The sequence below is a fragment of the Falco cherrug genome, chromosome 7 (genome assembly GCF_023634085.1).
Source record: "Falco cherrug isolate bFalChe1 chromosome 7, bFalChe1.pri, whole genome shotgun sequence".
NCBI lineage: Eukaryota > Metazoa > Chordata > Aves > Falconiformes > Falconidae > Falco > Falco cherrug.
In genome coordinates, this window is record NC_073703.1 from 40,288,915 (window position 1) to 40,309,539 (window position 20,625).

At 37.3% G+C, this 20,625-nt stretch overlaps 2 protein-coding genes across 5 annotated transcripts in view; both read right to left on the reverse strand.

The window, feature by feature from the left end:
- AK7 (adenylate kinase 7) overlaps positions 1-15,421 on the reverse strand; it is a 28,408-nt gene extending 12,987 nt beyond the window's left edge. The window contains exons 1-12 of the mRNA XM_055717404.1: positions 15,344-15,421; positions 14,592-14,774; positions 13,371-13,479; positions 12,289-12,383; positions 11,436-11,546; positions 7,589-7,672; positions 6,940-7,028; positions 6,314-6,404; positions 3,545-3,622; positions 2,679-2,828; positions 1,056-1,184; positions 610-751 (exon numbers count right to left, since the gene is read on the reverse strand). Of these exons, the coding sequence (XP_055573379.1) occupies positions 610-751; positions 1,056-1,184; positions 2,679-2,828; positions 3,545-3,622; positions 6,314-6,404; positions 6,940-7,028; positions 7,589-7,672; positions 11,436-11,546; positions 12,289-12,383; positions 13,371-13,479; positions 14,592-14,774; positions 15,344-15,421 (1,339 nt within the window). The remainder of the gene's footprint in view (positions 1-609; positions 752-1,055; positions 1,185-2,678; positions 2,829-3,544; positions 3,623-6,313; positions 6,405-6,939; positions 7,029-7,588; positions 7,673-11,435; positions 11,547-12,288; positions 12,384-13,370; positions 13,480-14,591; positions 14,775-15,343) is intronic.
- Positions 15,422-16,320: 899 nt separating this feature from the next.
- On the reverse strand, positions 16,321-20,424 carry GSKIP (GSK3B interacting protein). 4 transcript variants are annotated; one of them, XM_055715176.1, is made up of 3 exons: positions 20,404-20,424; positions 18,863-19,121; positions 16,321-18,225 (listed from the first exon to the last, which is right to left on the reverse strand). In XM_055715176.1, the coding sequence occupies exons 2-3, from the start codon at positions 19,118-19,120 to the stop codon at positions 18,064-18,066; spliced, it is 420 nt and encodes a 139-aa protein (XP_055571151.1). In that variant the 5' UTR covers position 19,121; positions 20,404-20,424; the 3' UTR covers positions 16,321-18,063. The 4 variants fall into 4 exon arrangements, with proteins under 4 accessions (XP_055571151.1, XP_055571148.1, XP_055571150.1 ...); XM_055715173.1 differs by lacking the exon at positions 20,404-20,424 and adding an exon at positions 20,159-20,387; XM_055715175.1 differs by lacking the exon at positions 20,404-20,424 and adding an exon at positions 20,043-20,065.
- Positions 20,425-20,625: the final 201 nt, after the last annotated feature.

A 20,625-nucleotide genomic window follows, 5' to 3' on the forward strand; every position in this document is an offset into this window, starting at 1 on the left:
CTTTTTCAATCTCCAAACTTTAAAATTCTTTACAGGCTTCAGTAAATACTATTCACTTTTTAGCGATGGCCAAAATGAGGTATAAAGTACTTTAAAAAAACCCACAATCTCATATGACAATGCACTAATTCTTTTTCTTACTAGAATACTTTTCTACTTTGCAAATTTGATAAAGATATGCTTCACCCACTTTTTACTTTATATTAGATAAATTATGCTCCCTGTTCTGAGAAGAAAACATGTTGTTTTTAAAAAAATCTGGCCAAGATTCTTGTGCTTCTGAGTATATCGTTGCTATTTAAATATCAACTTAATTCACTAAAAAGAATTATAGAAAATGTATGAAGAAGTAGGAAGATGGAACTTCTACAACTAAAAAAGTATCACAATATTTAAAAAACAGATCACACTTAATATACAAGGTATATAATGTATATTGTAAAACATTGTATTCGATTTTTAAATAAGGTATATACAAATGGACAGGGCATGATTCTTGCTTTTAATAGGAAGTAAAAGTTCTAAAGCACAGATTTATTTCTTGATTTTCCATTTGCATAGGGTCACACTAGTTACCTAAATCCCATCATAGTACTTTGTATTTCCTACCTGCATTCTGCTCCATGCTTTCTCTTATTCCAGCTAATAACTTGTGTGCTGCTTCTACATTTTTACCCTGGTCCTCTTTGTTGTCTTCTCCCTCTTCTTCCACACTGTCAGAGTCCTGTTCTTTAGGAGCCACAATTTTCTCCTGACCACAACAACCAAAATATAAATAGGCTCAGAAATTCCATAGCCAAATTCCTTTTATACACAGATGTAATAAAAAAAAAATAATTCAACAACTCATTTTACATATGCTCCTGGACAGTGAGATACTAAGCAACCACCTTTAATCTCTAAAATCAGTTCAGTGCATCCCCCAGAGGTGATCAGTAAGTCAAAAGATATTTCCATTCTAAAATAATGGAATTCAGACTAATTTTTAAATTGTGCCAAACATTATAAACCCACAGAAATTAAAATAATAGCAATATTAGAAAACAGCAACACACCAGATTTGCTATTGTTTCAGAAATCACATCATTTATCTTAATGTGATGTAGCTTGTAGTATTTGCAGAGCTGTTCAGCAATGGTAGATTTGCCAACGCCAGGAGGACCATGAATACAAACTTTGAGAGGCTAGGGGAATAAAAAAAAAGATAAAAATGTAACATCATTCAAATAATACAGATGGTTTTATGTAAAAGGAACGATCTTTTTACCGTAACTAACAGGAAATAACAAAAATCATTAAAACTTAAAATATATTTTTGTTTTATTCATTTAATTCTCACTGAATATTTCCTATATCATCCACAAGCTTTGAGTAACACAGTTACTTAATTTAAATGTACAACTTTACCACTGGAGAAAAAGCACGCTTCTATTTAATAGACCTGCAAACCAACTTATAGCGGCACTATTAGTGTTTGAATGATCAAAAGAGATGAAACACAATCCTATAGATAGGACACAGTGAATTTTGGAATGAGGTGGTAGATATTCTACTATACACATGCCAAAGCTCTATTTCCCAACTAAGGTAGAGTTGCTATCATCACAATGGTTATTTTGACCTAAAAAATTTCAGCTCCATTACAATTGCAAGATATTAGCCGTTTCTCATTTCAGCCTACTTAGCCTGTGGGTGAGTAAATGTAATTAATATTCCAGTATATGCTTATTAAATATGTTATACAACAAACTCAAAATCATACATCATTAAATGCCTATCTTAATTCAGTAAATCTGATGATGCAAACTACAAATTTAATAGTGACAGGGACAGAGTTCTAGCCAGCCTTCACTCTCCTTGCCACATGGTATGTCTATATTTTGTACCGAATTTTTTGAACTAGATGCATATGTACTCAGACACAGGAGTTTAACCCAAACACAGATATGATAATCCTTTCAGAGGTACACAGGGACTTTTAACAAACAATCTTGAATGATAGTAGTTGTATTTTGTTTTATACCTCCTGAACTCTTGTTCAAAGTCTGAACAAGATTTAAACATGCTGAACAGCTTTATCATGCCAATAAATACTTCAATGTGTGCAACCATTTTTCTGCACCTTTCACTAACCTTGCTCATACATTTGAATACAGAAGTTCTAAATATTAAACTAACATAGGAAACAGCAAAGTTACTCACTTCATTACAAAACAGAGCAGGGTAAAATGAAATCTACGTTGCAACTGAACATCCTGGCTCACCAAATATAACGAAGGACACAAAATACTTGCCTAACTAGCGACTATTATAAAAAAGCTTAAACAAAAGATACACTTACTGTGTTCTTGCAGCAAAATATACCAGGAATGCTGTATCTGGTATACAGAAATTACTTTCAGAACAGCAGCTTCTCCTTCAGGAAGCTTATTTGCATTTACAGGGTTTCAGGTTTATGCATAAAAGAAATACAATTTAATGATTTTTGTTTTAATTAATATCCCCTCTTTTTTAACTTCTTCATTTTGATTTTCAGGTTTCGTGTTCATTTTTTTTGCATCTATATCAGTCTTTCATGTATTTTTACTCAAAGAAATTAAAGCTTATGTTTATATAACCATTTCTATTGGGAAAAAAAAGAAAGGTGCACTTTAAAATAGCGTAGACCAAACCATTACCAGTAATCCTCGACTTTGCTTGTATTCCTTGATGATTTGTTCAATGTTCTCCACCAGTCCTGCCTGAGCGACCCACTTAATGTTGAAAGTCTCTTTTAGAAACATAGATTCCATTCGCAGGTTCACAAACAACATATCCAAATGCATTTGCTGAAGGAGCAAAGGCTTAAGTTATGCATGTGAATATTGTTAGCTTAAACTATAGGCTAGAATGGAGGGATGAGAATAGAAAGAATTAAGGCATAGGGAAAGAAGGTTTGTGCAAAAAGCAAAACAGACATTTTAAGCTTTTTAAAACTATGAGCCTTTTCAATGTGTATTTGTATCTGAGTATTCTCATGATCTATTAGAACATGAAATGTTAAACAATTATTCTGTACAATGCAAAGGTTTCATATAATTTTGGGGAATAACCTCTTTCATAAATTTATCAAGTACCATCTTACAACTACCTGGTTATAATTTGTTTATTTTTCCTATAAACAGTTTCTCCCAGATAAATAGTTGGATACAACATAATTGATGTATCCTATGACCATCAGCCTTAGCAGCACCTCATTATTAAATTTTTTTGTTATTTTTATCGTTTTGTGTAGGTTCTGTTAGAGTGCTCCAGTATGCTAAGTGCAACAGTGACATCAGTGCTTTTCTAAATCAGGCTGTAACTCCTTAAAATAGTCTGTTCTATGATGGTTAAATTTCAGTTTGTTTATTTTCTAAACTTAAACTCATGGTACATATTTTTAGACATGTTTTAGAGCTATAGTTTTCTGATTAAATGAAAAAAAATAATCATCTATTTAATGATATTATACTTTTCAGTTTACATTCTTTTCTTAAGTAATAAAAGGAAGAAAAGTACTGACCGTTAATTCTTTGCTCAGGAATGCATTTTCTTTTGGAATCTTCTCAATTTTTCCTGGTCCAATATTTTTACTGATACACTATCAAGAAAAAAATGCACTTACCAAATAAGATACTTAGAAAAAATTGAACAGGATTTCTCTGGATAAAATATATGCTTTACATTTTATGTTACACTTCACCTGAAAAATCAGTATTCTGATTTGAAATGGACAGATCAAAGCACAATATATTAACTTTAATGTTAGTATTCAATGGCTTTGTTTTGCTATATACCACTTCCCCTCTAGCACTTGAAATTAAAAAAAAACCAAACAAAACACACACACAAAAAAACCCCAAGAAACAGACAACCCAAAACCAAAGAAAAGTATTCCAAAGCTCTTAAATGTACATACAGCTTCCTACTGCTCAAGACCTATTTGGAGACCTATTTTATTCGCCAGCACTTTCTCTTCAGGTTCTTGATGTATTTGATTCTGTTAATAATCAGGAAGGGGTTTTAGATCAACACCACCAATAACTCTCCATATAACATTTTCATTTCATTGTTAGACAGAAATTGTTATTTACTCCTATAGCACTGTGAAATAATTAAAACCTCTGCTAGATTCCATAAAATCATAAACATTTGATATAGAGCATCAGATCAAATCTACATATATTCCAGCATTCTGTCTCCAACAGTGTCAATTGGTGGACACCTAAATGAAAGTAAGAATGGGAAAAGCATATGATACTCCTTCAAAATATTTTTCTAATCTTCAACTACTTTCAAGTCAAAGATTTCCTAAACTAGAAATAGCTGCTATATATTTAAGTAACTTTCAAGGTATTTCTCTCCCATGTACCTCTCCAGTCTTCCCCTGGGCTGGTACAGCTCCCTGTAGTGCCCTCTCCAGCAGTCCCCCACTGGCAACTTCCCATCTCCCCAAGAACTGTTCACTTATTCCTGCCCTCTATTTCTCATTTCTAAACAAGACCGTACCCACAAAAGGACCCAACCACTTTTCTTAGGGTGCCTAGCTGCTTCTAAACAGCTTTTCATGATGTGCTTCTTTGAAAGCCTCTGGGAATTTCAAGTAGACTACATCAGTTTGTTCAGCCTTACCCACATTCGCTGGTCACATTAAAGAACTTCAGGAGGTTTCCAAAGTATCTGAAAGTACTTTTTTGTAAAGTATTTATTGGGAAAATATTTTACAAAGTCACATTGACTCTTCCCAAATGGACCATATGTATCTGGATGTACTTTAATGCATCTAATTTATTATAATGTCCAATAATGTACCTAGTTATTAGCCAATGTTATTAGGCATATTGGCCTGTAATTCCCAAAACATTTCAGGAACATCTCTTTTTACATCTGCACCACATCTATCATCCTCCAGTCTTCAAGTGCCAGGACAACGCTAAACAGCAGATTGTGTGTATGAATTTGCAATTCAGAGTTATTTCATCCTTGAGCTATTTCAGTCCTCTTCAGTAAATACCATCAGACTTTGGTGGTTTTTTAGTGTTCATTTGGTCAGCTCATTCTACAATCTTTTCTACAGTAACTTTCGTTTTATACAGATCCTCTAACAAGTTATCCACAAAGAGATCCTGAAGCATAAAGATGCCTCCAAGTTCTTACCCATCCACTAATGCAAAGCATCTCTGCTATGGCCTTGTCTGCTCTGAGTGCTCCTTTTATACCATAATCATCAATTTGACTTAGAGATTTTCTGTCAGGCTTTTTGTTTTTTAATTTCTAGAAAAAAATATATTCATTCTAAGTCTTTCCTAATAGTTGATCTTCAAGTATTTTACACTGACACTGCCAGATTTCATGATCTTTTCTATTCTATTTTCTTCACCTGGACATAACCATAACTTTTTGAAGTCTGTCATCTTATTTTCCTCAACCTACAGTTTAACCATGCTAATTTTAATTTTCTCTTTCCTAAACTTTTCTTAATAAGTAGCACACAAGGGCCTATATGGCTAAAAATGTAAGTTTCAATAGTTTCTACACTTCTCCTGTATTTAGTATTTTACATGTCTTTTGTGTTCATTTTTATATAACGCTCTTTCTTATGGTTGACCATGGCTGCAAAAGTTATTTTGACCTTTGGTTTTTCCATAGGAATGTTGACTAATTGCATTATGGTCACTTACATACAATGGATCTTCAACTATTAACTTTTCAGTGAGACCCTGTATAATTACCTGAACCAAAACAAAGGCTGCATCTTCTTGTGAGCTCCCTAACACACTCTTCCATGAAACACTCTTTGACACAACCAAAAAATATTGGGCTGTTATGTTTGGTCCTTAAGTAACATCTGCTCAATCGACATGAGCAAGTCTCCTATTATATCACATTTGTTGACTCTACCAGTGTGCAGTTCAACAGTGTCATCCAGACTATTTCTAGACTTAATTTCAAAATGCTTGGAAAAATGAGATACCTTCCTACAAAATGAAGGGAAAAATATCTTTACGATTTTGAGTGTCTAATTACAGTACTCTGAACCCCATAACAATTCACCAGAACCTTCTTAAGTAAAATTTCTAAAGTTAATGGTAATACTGCAAAGGTTCTGCAAAATCAGGTCCAAGTAATGTATTTTGTTCAAAGGACAGGACTCTTGGAGGATTTAAAAAAAAAATTCTATGTAATTTAGCACACAAGACACTTCAGAAAGACCAATGAACTTCTACTTCAGTAAAACTTATAGTTTTTAAAACCTTAAAGATATCTGGAAAAAAAATATCAAATCTCTTACCTTTATTAATTCTTGAAGAGTGTGCATAGATGCATCTACTGCAAGTATGTAGTGAGTCCTTGGCCTATGGTCTGCTACATTTTGTAACACTCTGAAACACGGCAAGTACAGTCAGGGCCAGTAGTTAGATAAACATACTGGGCTTTCATTGTCAAATGCATTTCAGAAACAGTACAGAGTTTGTAAAATCTCACAGAACTTTTCACACCATGACATTTTCATATATATTTTCCTTAATAAAGAAGCACAGCTAGATGTTTTATTTGGAAAGAAGTTCAAAGGATAAAATGCAACACTTGTAGAAGATACTAACTTAGCCTACTGTAGAGTCCACAATCCATTTCCAGTTCTGTGCAAGTTAACTGGTATCACACTCTAGATTGAGCGTTGCTAGTCATTTCTTAAAAGCATAGCACCAGTGAAACAGTCAGATAAGGTTTCCAGAAAGCATATCTAGTACTAAAGAAATGGAAGTCTCTGAATCAGTAAAAAGGGTCAAAGAGTGTTCCTAAACCCACCCATCCCCACCCACCCAAATTTAAAAGCCTCAGTACTTGCTAGTAGATATGGATTTGTTATCTAGCTAGGTATATATTATTGTTCAGGGGATATATTTTTTTACTTACGCTGCTAAATCAAGAATATGAATGGTTGGAATAAAATTGTTTCCATCTCCAAAAACAGGTATTGCAGGACTCTCACTAAGCCAACCTATCTGAAAATACAGAGAATAAAGTGAGGAGAAAAAGGTTACTTTTAACTAGAGCTAAAAAATGGTGCATTTGTTTACTAGGCAAATTTATATATTCATTTGCTTGGATGATTAATGGAACTGCAATAAAGGAAACAATTCTTGAGAAATACTGACTGCAGCCTACTAAAAACAAGAAACTTTTTTTTAAAAAAAGAATATTCTTTGATCTTGACAAATGTTATTTTGTATCCCAAGCAAAAGAAATGCTTGGGAAAAAAGGGAACATAATGTTGAGAAGACCGACATTTTTCCTGATTCCATTGATATGACAGGTAAGTTCTCACTGTAAAGTACATATGGAAATACTGCTCAAAAACTATGGAAAAAAAATAAAATACACATAGAGTCAAAAAAGTGGAAAACACTTCCACTGTAGCTAAAACATTTCGAAGGGATCAGATAACCAGTTTTGTTCACAAAAGCATTAAGCTTATGGCACCAAATCTACTAAAAATGCATTCGATTTCATGTGGTTTGCCCCTAGAAATGAAATGACCCTTCAAAAATAGTTGGATGTCTACCTTAAAAAAGTAGTGCAAGACTCCTTCCTCAGCTCCATATTGAAGTCCTGAGGCAACAACATAAGTTGAAAATTTATGTTTGTTCTGTGAAGTAAAATCAACAAGAACGTTTTTATAAAACTATGGTACTGCAAATGGCATACTAGCTTACCCTGAAACTTGAGTACTTGTGTACTAAATATACAACGTGTGTAAATTATATCACTTCACATTTGTAGTGAGACCAATTGTTGCATATCCTGTAGTTTCATAAGTCATATTGCTAATATTTCCTTCCAAAAAAGCATCAGTCAATCAGAATTACATGTCTACATATGAACTGAAATTCTAAAAAAAAAAATTAAGAGTTAAAAAATTTGGAAGTTATGTAGATCAATTAAATGAACAGGATAACTCATGTGTCTGCGTTCTGTTTTCAAGAAAAATAACTCTGAAATTCATTTAAGCTATTACATTTAATTGCACTATGTTTGCATGTGATTGCCTAAAGAAGTGGGAAATGCTGTGTATAATGATTTTACAGTTGCTTTACTTTCATTTTAATATACAATTAAAAAAAATTAAAACTCTGTGAACTATCTAAGTGTTTTCCTAACCACACACCAGGATCAACCCATATTTTTGCTGACCATTATTGCATAATGCCATAAATTTGCCTGTCCTGCTTGCCTGTTCATGTATAATGTCACTGCTTGTATCAGTGTTGAGGACGGCTATAAAGAGAAAAAAACATTTTTTCAAAAACCATCTTTAAGGAGAAAAACTTTCAAGAAAATCTTTTATATTAGGACCAGTCACTTTGAAATTTTTTAAAGTGAAACAAATATTTGAAATAATTCTTATGTTGTAAAGATCGTAGACATTATATATCTACTAATACTATGTAAATGAGCCTGCATTTAGGGAATAAATGTCCAGATTTGGGATCTACTTTTTTTTTTTGGGGGGGGGGGAGGGGGAGGGATGGGGAAGGCATCTTTCGTTATCATCTTTACAATATTTCAGAAACATAAAATGAAGAACACTGTTAGCCAATGATTGTATAATCAAAGCGTCATATAAAGGGATGACAAGTTACAACATCAGTGTATTGTATGTCTGTTTACAAAATAAAATTTTGCAATAAAATCTATCGCAACTCAGTTGAATGCAACAACTTGTTAGTAATCACGAGAAACATTAAAATTAGAAGACATTACTGATAGCAGAAAAGCTCCCACACTTAGGCTGACTTGGGAAGTACCATGATAAAAAACTGCTTGTACCCTAAAAGCAGCCAGCTCCTGGGATTGTGCTGGACAGACTGCAAACATGCTGCAGGAGAACACATGCTGTAATTTCCATCTCCCAGCAGGAAAAACCCGGCTCTTGTGAAAGCACAGGAGGTGCTATTTCTCCTTTTCCCTAAGAAGAATGTAACAAACAGGATTTTCTTCCATTCACTTTACAATAGCTTCTGCAGTAGCCACTTGGGGAGACAAACTACAGTTCAGCACTGAGTGCTACACTTCACTGAAATACAAACCTCTGAAACAGGTTCAAGACCTCTAAAAATATCTATTTAGTAAGAAGGTACTACTTGAGACGACTTGGATAGAATTTATTCAAAAAGTAAGGCAAGTATTAGGCCAGCTCCAGTTACACACTGCATATTTAGTCACGGGTAAAGACCTTCAAGTTCCTGTGTAATATTCATTAAAGCCACTAGATGTCACGTTCTAGCTGTTGCAGTCAGCTCTAGCCTTCGATTGTTCTGTTGCTTGCTTCCTTGTTTGGTTTTTGGTTTTTTTTGGTTTTTTTTAATTTAATTCTAATAAAATGCTTGAAGTGGGAAACAGGTCTAAATTATTCAGGAATTGTAATGCCACTGGCAACAGAGCTAGGAGGTGAAGAGTCTGTAGTAGACAGATGTTTCTCCAAGGATTCTGAATTTGGCAGGACCTCAGAGTGAGCAACTTCTGAGAAAAGCTACACAACCCGAATGCCCTGCCACAAAGGTAAAGGCAAAAAACTGCTAGTGGTAAAAAGCAGAGACTTCTAGCTCACAGCTTGTTGAAATTCAAGCAAAATATGGGTGACAGGTACACTAACTTGGAGGTGACATCTTGCTTTAAGCAAGAACAGCCATTAAATTGCACTCTGAACAGTTACCAAGGCTGAGACCCTCCTATTCTTGGTGCAAGATCTCTGCGTGACTGACACAGCTGCTGAATCCTAATAGCCCCTGCTGAGCTCTTTGCAGGCAGTGGTAACACTGTCATTTCTTTCACAGACAGCACATTCCCTCGATGCCACTGAATTTAAAAATGAGTAAGAACAGTAATCCAGAAGTCTCCAGCCACCACAGGAAGTTAATGTATCTGCTGGGAAGAACAGATGCTTTGCATCCTTCCTGTTCCAAAGTGCTGACAGGAACTAGACAGGGGTAATAATCCCTGTTGATGCTGCCCCTGGGGTTCTGGAGGAAAAGGACTCCTTTTGAAAGGCCTGCAAGAGGCATGTGTTGAAAATACTCAAGTTGTTTTATCATGTACTGCTGGACATTCAAGCCTGGCAAACATTTAGAAGCTAATTATATTAATTCCTTTGTTACATAGTGACTCAGTGCTTTGGACTAGTCAGAAAAATTGAGTCAATAGTTCGTCTGGGTGTTAGTAGTAGCAGAAGTTATTGCAAGGTTTCGTGGACACTGTTTACTGTCTCCATGTTTCTGACATCACAAGTATGAAAGTTATTCCATAGTCTTATAGCTCCATGTTAGTACAGTAAAAGTAAGAACAATTACCACTGATTTTTCAAGCTGTAAACCAAATTTTACTAGCATTCTGTACTATTAAACCGATATTAGAATAGAATGTAATTTCTAGTACTATTTTCTCAGCAAGGCATAAGATGAGAAGTGTAAAGGTTTTTCCCCCTCCATAATTAGCCTGATAAATTTCTGCAATTACACTGTATTTATTATGGGAGACAGCTAATGCACAAAGAATGACCAAATGACACCTTCATCATACAATGTATTTGTCCTCCAGTTCTCTTTCCTAACCACCACAGTACCCCATCACTAATGACAAGAGCATCAATCTTCCTGAGCTGTGAAGACACTGAGACACATCTGAGACACTGTTGGTATTTATTTAGTAATAGCTCTTAAATACAAAGACACGCATGGTCTATTCTCTAGTAAATTTAATAGCCTAATCATGTTGAAACAAACAAAGCTGAAGGAAGTGATTTTAAAACACAGATAAAGTGATAACATATTCTAGTTATTCTGGGTCAGCTTTATGGCCAGTTATTCTGGGTCAGCTTTATGGCCATGATTTTAAAGTGGATTATAGTGTGGAATGAAAGTCAATAAGCCCTCTGCTTCAAAAGTACAAACTATCCAGGAACATGCTAGGTGTGGCCAGAACATCTATGTATTTAAAATATTAACATAGCTTGCTACAATTGAAAAATGTTGCTTTACTGTAAAGCTACACTAATATCCCTTTCCCCTACAGGCTTTCATCCTTAAGCTTCTCCCCACACAGGCCCCAGCTTAATTCTCTCTGATACAACCAATGAAACATTATTATTTTTTCAATAAGACAAGCATTTATCTTATTCACTACCTAAGGAAAAAGGATAGATTTTAGGATTTGTATTATGTAGACACTTATGTTTCAAAAGGCATTATAGTCTTCTCTATACTTGATAATTAGTAATTGATATTGTCCCTATCTATCAAGAGAGTAACACACTCCTAAAATTTATTCAGATTGTTGGTAATTTCCATTACTAAGGAGATGCTCTAAGTAAGAAGACCAAACAACCTATGTTTATAAAACAGTTCTTTACATACAGTTTTCCCAAGTTTGAGAATGAGTTTTTCAGCATTTATGTGTTCCACAAAGTTAGGATGAGATTTTCTTCTGCGATAATCTTCATCAGTAAAAGGAATATTAGGATCTTCCTATGAAGGGAAAAATGTGACTGTTATACATATCTTAAAACATAACAATTTTTAAAGGCTTAGGTGATTAAAATAAGTTCTTAAAAATATTTTTTAATCTGTTTTAACTTTGTTTTCAGTTGAAATTCTTAAAATTTTTGATGCTGATACTTGAGGTTCAGTATTTTGAAACTGTCAATGTTCAGTTTTCACAGTAAAAGATTTTAACTACTTTTTACATTAAAAAACCCATTAGTTTTTATATATAGTATTACAGAATCTTGAAAAACTCTATTTCTGTAACACTAAATTTGAGAACTGCAATATCATACACATATGTACAAAAAGCATCCCACCTGGTTCCTGACAATACTTAACACATATAAAGATCTATCTATTATCTTTCTATACACTGATTTAAATATGTATTTCATTAAATAAGTAGTAAATGTGGATTTTTTTTTGTAACTGAAGAACAGCGCATATTGTGGTTAGCATAGGTCTTCTTGTCCAAGCAGTGCCTACATCACTGTAACCCAGTGCCTAAACTTCTCTGTCCAGTGGAATAAATTTAACAATATTGGCAGTAAGTAGTGGTCCATGGTGAAAATATCATGAGAAAAACCACACTTCTGACACTAACTTTATTAGCTATTGTTGAAGTATATATGAAGCATGAAATACTTTAACTGAATTTAATGAGTATTTTCCATTAAATGAAAATATTCAGTTAAAAAGAAATTAATGTTTTTGTATTACTTACAGGGTCAGGGGATTTGCTTTTTGCCCAGCTCATTATTGTTGAAATGAGGATGAATATCTTTGGTGTTGCAAAATACTCTATTTCTGTATGTAGAGCTGTTAAATGAAAGCAAAGGATTTGATTTATTCTAAACTGTGTTACTCAAACTGTATTTTTGCTTTTATATAAAGGTCCTATATAGCCATTTACACCATAATGTTCTATGTGATATGTATTTTTAAGCAAAAGTCTTTATTTAGGTTGCTATAAATTAAAGATAATAAATCAGGAAAGAAAACAAATAGACAAACAATAGTAATAAAGAATCAGATTATTGGGAATCAACAATCTTCACAGAATTACATATCATAGAGGGAAGAAAAGTAACAATCTATACTAGGAAATGATTAATCTTTATTTAAACTGCTGAGATACTGAAAGAAAATAAAAGAGTGGGTTTTTTTTTTCATTATTTAAACAAAATCTATAGCAATCCACAAAAGCTTCCTTATTTTAATTTAGAGCAAAATAACTAAATGTGGGTTATGTAACTTATGATGTCCAAGTATTTATACTATAAAGTATAATTTGGTTCAACTATCATATAAAGAAAAATATTGCACTGTCAACATAAAAAGATTCCAGATTCCTATTAGAATTTGGATATAACAGTCAGGAGAAACTTTCAGAAAGACTGTTCGCAGTACTTTTTATTGGACTTTTTAGTCAAAAGATATTTAAAATAATTATATAAAATTTTGAAACATTGTTTGAATATCACAGGAGCAAATTTTCTACCCACTTCCTAATGCAAATAGATAAGACGATGGTTGATAGTTATTTAGGGAAATAACTGCCTACACAGATATGTCATTTAAAGTATTGGACCATTCCATGACAGCTCCTCTACCTTATAAATGCTAAAGTATATTCCATGGTTCCTTGCTAATTAATTGAACAATTCTTGCAACATTTCTCCATTAAATAACCTAGTTTTGTATCATAGTAAATGATAAATCCCAGATAATTTCATTATGAATTTATGGTAAATTTTGATGGATGTATAGCAACCACTTTTCAGTCCAGTTGATAGCTATACTAACCAGAAGCAGCCCATGTTGCTTCCTCAATTTGATTTGCATCTTCAGTGATATTATATAAAACTATCTCACACTCAAGCAAGTGACTTAAGAGCTCTTTTCGAGAATAAACCTGAGAAAAAAAAAGTTAGAATCTGTCATTTAAAAAAGTAAAAAGAAGAAAACAAATATCCAAAATTAATTTTAAGATTTAACTTTCTGATAGAATGTAGTTTTCTAACACTAGGATGTTAGAATAATTCATAAGACATATCAAACTTTATCTGTCAGATACAAGTAAGGTGATGAAATATAAATGAAATGCTGAAACTTCTAATTTACAGTACACATTAATATAGTTCAAAAAGATGTACAATTTTTAGTGGTATTTTAGGATTCATATTTTCAGTGCAATTGTGAGTATCAAAAAATATGACTTTTATAGGTATTTCAAACAAGGATCACTTGGAAGAATGGAGAAAACAAAATAAGATCCATTGGCTTGCAAAATAGCATCCTGTCATTTTTTTTAAATGCAGCTTGTCTGCATCACTTGAGCATGTCCAACAAACACTTTGGGCAAGAGCAGTGGTTAAGATTAAATACCACCAGCCATAATTTTCTGATTGAACAGCTCAGCTGTATAGATGTTTAAATCAAAATTTTCAAATGTTTGAAGACATTCTGGATAATCAATTTGAGACAAAGATAATTTTAGTTTCAGAAAACTAAATCAAGCTATAAGAAATGACATTCTTAAAAGCAAGCCTCCTTTAGTTAACTGAACGCTGGACATTATACAAAAAAGTAGGTATTCAGAACAAATGGCTGCTAGCGAAAGCTGTGATTTCAGTGATACGTTGATAAGGGGTACACTGACTTTGATTCCAGCACCACAATCTTTAAAATGCAGATAAAAGACACAGAGGAGACAAGGGAGGTTCTTGAGGTGTGTGTTTTGAGAGAAAAACCAAAGCAGTCCTGTGGAACATCAGGATAGATGATGTCCTGTCCATAACCATCCTTTTAAACAAAACTAGTTTGAGTCTGAGTTCCTTCCTTCTACTCTTTGCTGTATCAGGCCTAGCAGGGTCACAGCAGTGTGCAAGAAGCAGGAGGAATAAAATATACATACACAGCTTCCAGCAGTAAGAAAAGACTACTTAATCAACGCAGGCCATTTTACATGACTTGCAATATTACCAATATTCTCTAATGTCAATCTGAAATAAGACTCTTACTTACTGTATAAGTTTCCTCTGCAAAATATGGTTTAGTACTCCCTGGTTTAGAAAGGCTACCCACTATTTGGTAGACTCCTTCCTTTGGCCTAACAGAAACTTCAGCAGCTGAATTATTTTCGTCTTCCTCCTCCTCATTTTCTCCTATGTTTTCAAGCGATGCCCCAACAACACATCCGGATAAATACTGCAATATACAAAGACACACATTTGTATGCAAGTATATATTGAACGCTACACAGCTTCTCATGATCTTGGGAAGACGCTAACTCTGACTAGCCCTGATCCCGCCATAGGTAATGTAGCTCAGAACACGGCTTTCCAACGGGAAAACGTTAGAGACTCCTCAACCTTAGCTGTAATGTTTTGTCTCGACTTCTGGCCTGTGCCTCAGAGCCGAAGGTGTCGGTGAGTCCCTGAGGCCACCTCGATGTAAAAGGGCCCCTCTCAGGCAGGTGTTACAGAGACGTCACAGAGACGTTACACCTCCCCACACTCATCACCTGCGGCCCGAGGTCTCCAGACCGGCTTTATCCACACCTCCTGCTCCTCTCATTCTTATTCCGTCTTATCTTAACCCCTTCGTGCCCTCAGTCCGTCTCCTCAGCAGCTAGCTTAGGTCACCTCAGCTACCCGGCTCCCTGCCGCGCTGCCGGCCGCGGGTAGGGCGGGCGGACGGGCGGTGGCGCCTCAGGCAGCGACCGCCGAGGAAGAAGCCGCGACCGCGGGCAGCTGCGGGCCGCCCCTCGCCGTCACCTCGCCGATGCCGCGGCCGCAGTAAGAGTCGAGGTGGTTGAGGAAGACCCGGCGGTTCGGCGCCGGTCCCGCCGCCATCGCCACAGCCTGCACCGGGGACGCGGCCCGTTGCTACGCGACGCAGCGGGCGCTGTGGGCGGTGCGGCCTCCCCTCCCCTGGCAGCCGCCGCGGGGCGCTGCGGGCGGGCCGGGGCCGCTCCTCTGCTGCGGGCCGTCGGCGGGGTAAACAGGCACGGCGTGTGTAGCTGTGCCGCTTTTCTAATACCTAAATCAATGTATTCTAGGACAAACAGCGCCAGTCAGCACATAAGGGACTTTCCCTGACTTCTAGACGCCGCACAGTGCAAAATATACGTGGTACTGCCGAGACCAAAAGTAGCTGTAAGGAGGCGGTTGGGCATCGTGTCAGCTAGCGGGCAGGCTTTGAGGCTTTTAGGAAATTCACAGATCAACTGCAACGGCAGGCCAAGCAGCACTTATTCAGGGGTTTGGATAGTGCAAACAGTAACTGAGGGGCGAAGGATTACCCAGAAGTAATCCAGACATAGCTGAATGACATAGCTTTCCCCATTTCTGAGTTCACACTGCAGTACATTGTAAGAAATGACACCAGTTTCTTCTGGTAACACCTACAAAACACCTCTTTTGAATGTATTTCTCAGCTTAGGTTTATAATAAGCACGCAGAATGACAAAGCATTGTAAAGATGTCCAAGAAAAAAAACATCCTAGCAATGTAATGTTAAATTTGGCATTTTTCCACTTGTATTACTAATGCTTCTTTTCCAAGTCCCTCTTTACAATTGCCTACCTTGTTTTTTCACAACAAAGTTTCAGCAGATACAAGATTGCAGGCAAAGGTTTTAAAATACTTGTTAACTATTTGATATTTAAGTTCTTTTCATAGGCATGATAACTTCAATTGTTCACTCCCCCCTTTCCAGCAGGCCCCCCCCCAAGAAAACTACAACACACTGGTGCATTTATTTAATGCTTTAATCATTGAAATTGAGCAAGTAAACCAGTCGCAAGGAAAAATATTCAAATATAAATTTGGTAAAGTACATTCTCCTCACAGAGGACTAACCACGTGCCACAAACCTGTGTGCAAAAAGAGAGCCTATGAACAATTTTTAGAGCATGGAAGCACACCCTAAGGTAGAAGATTAATATCAGAAGTTTCAACCTAAATAGATAATAACCACAAAATTAAGCTCTGGAAAACAGAAGCAGTAACTACAGTTGTCTTGTCATAGTTGTACATCACTACCCCAAAGCTATTACAAAAGCTCTACTAGGCTTCTCCAATTAATATAACTAACCCTTAGCAGGTAGAAGTCAATATAGCTCTACTGAAGTCACTGGAATCTGTGACTTTATGAGAACTGATGTATTCCTAAGCATGGCCCCAAAAAAGCTACTGCATGTACTTGTCACAAAAGCATGGCAGAATAATGGCAGGATTATTTAAAGAAAGATGCACGATTATTTAATACTCCAAGAATACAAAAAGTATGAACATCACAGAATGTTAGCTCAACAGTACTGGTATTTCTAACCAACTGTAATTTTAAAAAAGTCAGCCATTCAGTATGTACTTGAAAAGTTACAGCACAACAACAGGTGTATAAAGAGATCTGTACCAGGTATTAAGTAGAAAATACAAGTTATATCTTGCAGTTTGTATTAGTCTTAGCAAATTTCATACAGCCTTTGGTTTCAAACCAATACAATGCAATTGACATTGCAGTGCTTGCTTAGTATTCATCAGGAGAGGATGCTGTACAATTGAGGGAGAAAACGTGAAAAACGGGTGTAGCAAAGTACTGTACTATAGAAAGTAAAGGCTGAAGCAAAAATAGTCTTGGGTATATCCTGTACATCATGTAAACACACATTCAGAATAGTAAACAGGCTAAAATGTCTTCCAAGCCTCCCAGTTACAATATAGCATACTTATACATATATATAGCATATATAACATAGTCGTTAGGAAATGTAGCCCATTACATCCTAATTCTGTGCTTAACTCATTTGCGATTCAGACAATACATTCATATATTAGCAGTACCTCTCATTTATTAGTTCGAGTTTGCTGGTTGCCGTAGACAAGGACAGATCAAATAATACTGAGCCTTGCTTTTAACTCAAATACTGTCACTATATAAGCAATGCTCAACTGTTCAAGAAACATCTTTCTTGTTACCAAAACTGAGCATTTTCAGATTTATGTATAGCAAATCAAGCTGAAATTCTGTTCGTTGCAAAAAGTATTCTCCCAATTATTCTTCATTAACTGGGTAGAGCAAGTAGCTTCTATTTTAAAAAGCAGGTATGAAAACTACTAGTAAGCACAAAAAAAATCACTACTTGTACATGTAACATTTAGTCTCTATATTTTTTTAGAGTTTTGGATAACAACACTTTGAAAAGAGACCAAATTTTTTGAACATTGTAAGCAGCAACTTACTTGCTCACCTACAACAAAAAAAAAAAGTAAAATTAAGAAACTTTTTTGTTATTTATTGAAGTGGCTTTTAATAGCGTTGCAATATACACAAATCTACTGTAGCAAAATACTATAGAGTAGTACTAGCATGAATTAGATACTAATGCAAGAAATTAAGCTTAAGATGTTTATGATTATGTTTGTAAGAAAGATCTCTGTGCCTCATACTAAGAATTCCTTCTAGCATTAAATCTTCCTCACACCCGGGTAAATCATGACTGACTATCTTTCTTCAAAGCTTCTAGTCTTTGCAGTAATGCATTTCCAAAGACCTCTCGATAAGCAGGGCTGAGAGAGTCCAATAACGAGTAGACAGTTTCATGGTACGGAGTTTGCAGTCTGTCATCAGTCTGATCAAAATCATAAGCTACTACCTGCAACAAAGAAATGACTGGTTAAATTTCTGTGGTTAGGTCCACATTTCAATAGGAAAGAGCTATCACAACATTTAACTTTGGCAGTCAGGGAAGTACAGTAATATGAGAATAAAAGGTACTGGATTTAAATTGCAGTCTGTGCTTCCTACTATGGGGCTTAGTGGTAATACAGTATTTAGACAATTTCAAATACCTTTTGTCCAAAACTCAGAATATTAGTAAAATGTATCATTATGACCTTTGCAATGAAGTCTTACATCTGCATGTTTGCACACACACACAAAAAATACAAATGGTGCAAAAAAAGTGCTGTATATATGCTGTTTTACTGACTTATCTGGGTACCCGAGAAACCCAAAGACTGGCGCGCCTGTAACAAATTGCTGCTTCAATCTTCATCATTTTGTGTCTCAAATAAATGCCTGTTTTTTCATCAACTTCCTTTCTTGCTTTGTTGGAAGTAACTAGTTAAAAGTTCCACTTTCTAGGAGAAAACATGTAGGAACAGGCTTTCATAAAAGTACAAGAGGAATATGTAGTTTTGGTGTCACTGAAGAATTTTTCTAGGTACCTTTTGAAAACAACAATTGTTCAAAACAATGAGGCTTATGAAATGACAAAAAAGTTAGTTTACCCTGAGTCCTGCTTCAGTGAGCTCCAGGCAGTATCTGTTCCTTTCCCTGGTTTCCACATTGATATATGCCACATCCACTGCACAGGGAAGTGTTTTTGAGACAAACATGTTGCTGACAGCAAACAGAACATCATTCACAACAGCTTCAGCTTCTAGTCTCATATCTTTCACATCTGTTCCTTCAAAGTCTCTATAATCAGAATCCTCTTCAAACCCCGCATTATTGGGCAACTCCATAGGATTGCATTCAGTCTCCATTCTGCATATAGAAACATTTATTTTAGATTTATTATACCATTACACTCCATATATATTAATACCATAAAATTGTAAAATGAGATACATCTCAAGCAGACATATTTAACGTTGTCAAAAAAAAAAAAAAAGGGAAAATATGAGACCTAGTGACTTCTGTAACTCATGACAGTTCAGAGAACTCAAACTCAAGATGTCGAGCACAAGTGCCGAAGGAGGTTATGCCAGCACACAGAAGGAGTTATCACTGAAGCTGCTGCTTCTTATGCAAGTAACTTGCATTCTGTTGTATAAGATGCTGTTATGATTCAGCAATAATTAAGTCTGCATTTTGCTGATCCTGAATGCAGTAGGAAGACAAGTCACGCCAGGAAAAAGCAAAGGAAAACCTATTGCTGGAAAATTTAAGAAAGACTTAGAAAAGCCTGTGAACTAAATGGTTCACCAGAGACTATAAAGTCATATTAACTGCAGCTTTTTGTTTACAGTCAATAAAGAACAATTCTCTTGCTTAGCTTTTATGCACAACTGTCAAAACATTTCAGAGACAGACATCGCTGGCCTCTGTAAGCAACTGTCACCAAAACGGGACGGGCTCTGTGGGGGTTACCACCACAGCGGCTCCAGCAGCTGCCTCTCAGGTACCAGTGTCGCCAGGAGGCCACAGCTAACGAGCGCCCAGGGACCCCCCCGCCCGGGCCAGCGGGGAGAGCCCCTGGGACACTGCCCCGGGAGCCCAGCACTGCTGCCGAGAGGGGACGCGGGCTGGCAGTCACCGCTCGGCGACGCGCAAGACATCCGTTCGGTCAGATCCATCGCTTCCTAACAAATCCCACCTTGGACCTACAAACAAATTCCAAAGCAGCCGAAGGCGGCAGGGGAGCCGGCTACCGAGCTGCGTAGCCTGTCGTTCGCACTGACTCACTCCGATTTACTGACAGCGAAACAGCCCCGGCTCGCACCCGCTCCACCGGCGGCGCAGCGCGGGGGCAGCAGGGCGCCATCCCCGCCGGCAGCGCCGCGCCCTGGCAGCCCACCTACCGGCCCCGGCGGCGGGGGGCCGAGGCCCCGCCGCCCGACCCCCAGCGGCTCCGGACACAACGGCAGCCGCCGCTCCGCCCTGCCGGCGGAGAGCGACCCGCCCCGCTGCTTCCCCCGGGGCCGTTCACTTAGAGAGGCGGCCCCACACGCCGCCAGCGGCGCGACGGCCCCCAGCACCCGGCGCGCGGCCCCGGCGCCGCCCGGCAGCGGAGGCCCCTCCGGCGCGACACCGCCCCCTCACCCACCTCCGGCGGCCGCTTCCGCCCCCGCCTCCTCCGCTCGGCGACGCCACTTCCGCGCGGACGTCACGGTGCCGGTGACGGGGTTCGGCGGCGGGGGGCGCGCGGGGAGGAAGGCGACAACCAGCCCGGCTCGGCCCGGCCGCCCTCGCCGGAGAGCTGACGCGGGGGGGCGACACGCCGGCCCCCGGCCCCGTGCCCCGCTCCGCGCACCGTTCTGCTGCGCAG

Coding starts and splice junctions, on each gene's coding strand:
- GSKIP (XM_055715176.1), bottom strand. CDS start 19,120: ATGGAGACTGAATGCAATCCTATGGAGTTGCCCAATAATGCGGGGTTT. Junction 18,226..18,862: donor TCACTGAAGCAGGACTCAGG/GTAAACTAACTT, acceptor TCTTTGTTGCAG/GTAGTAGCTTATGATTTTGA.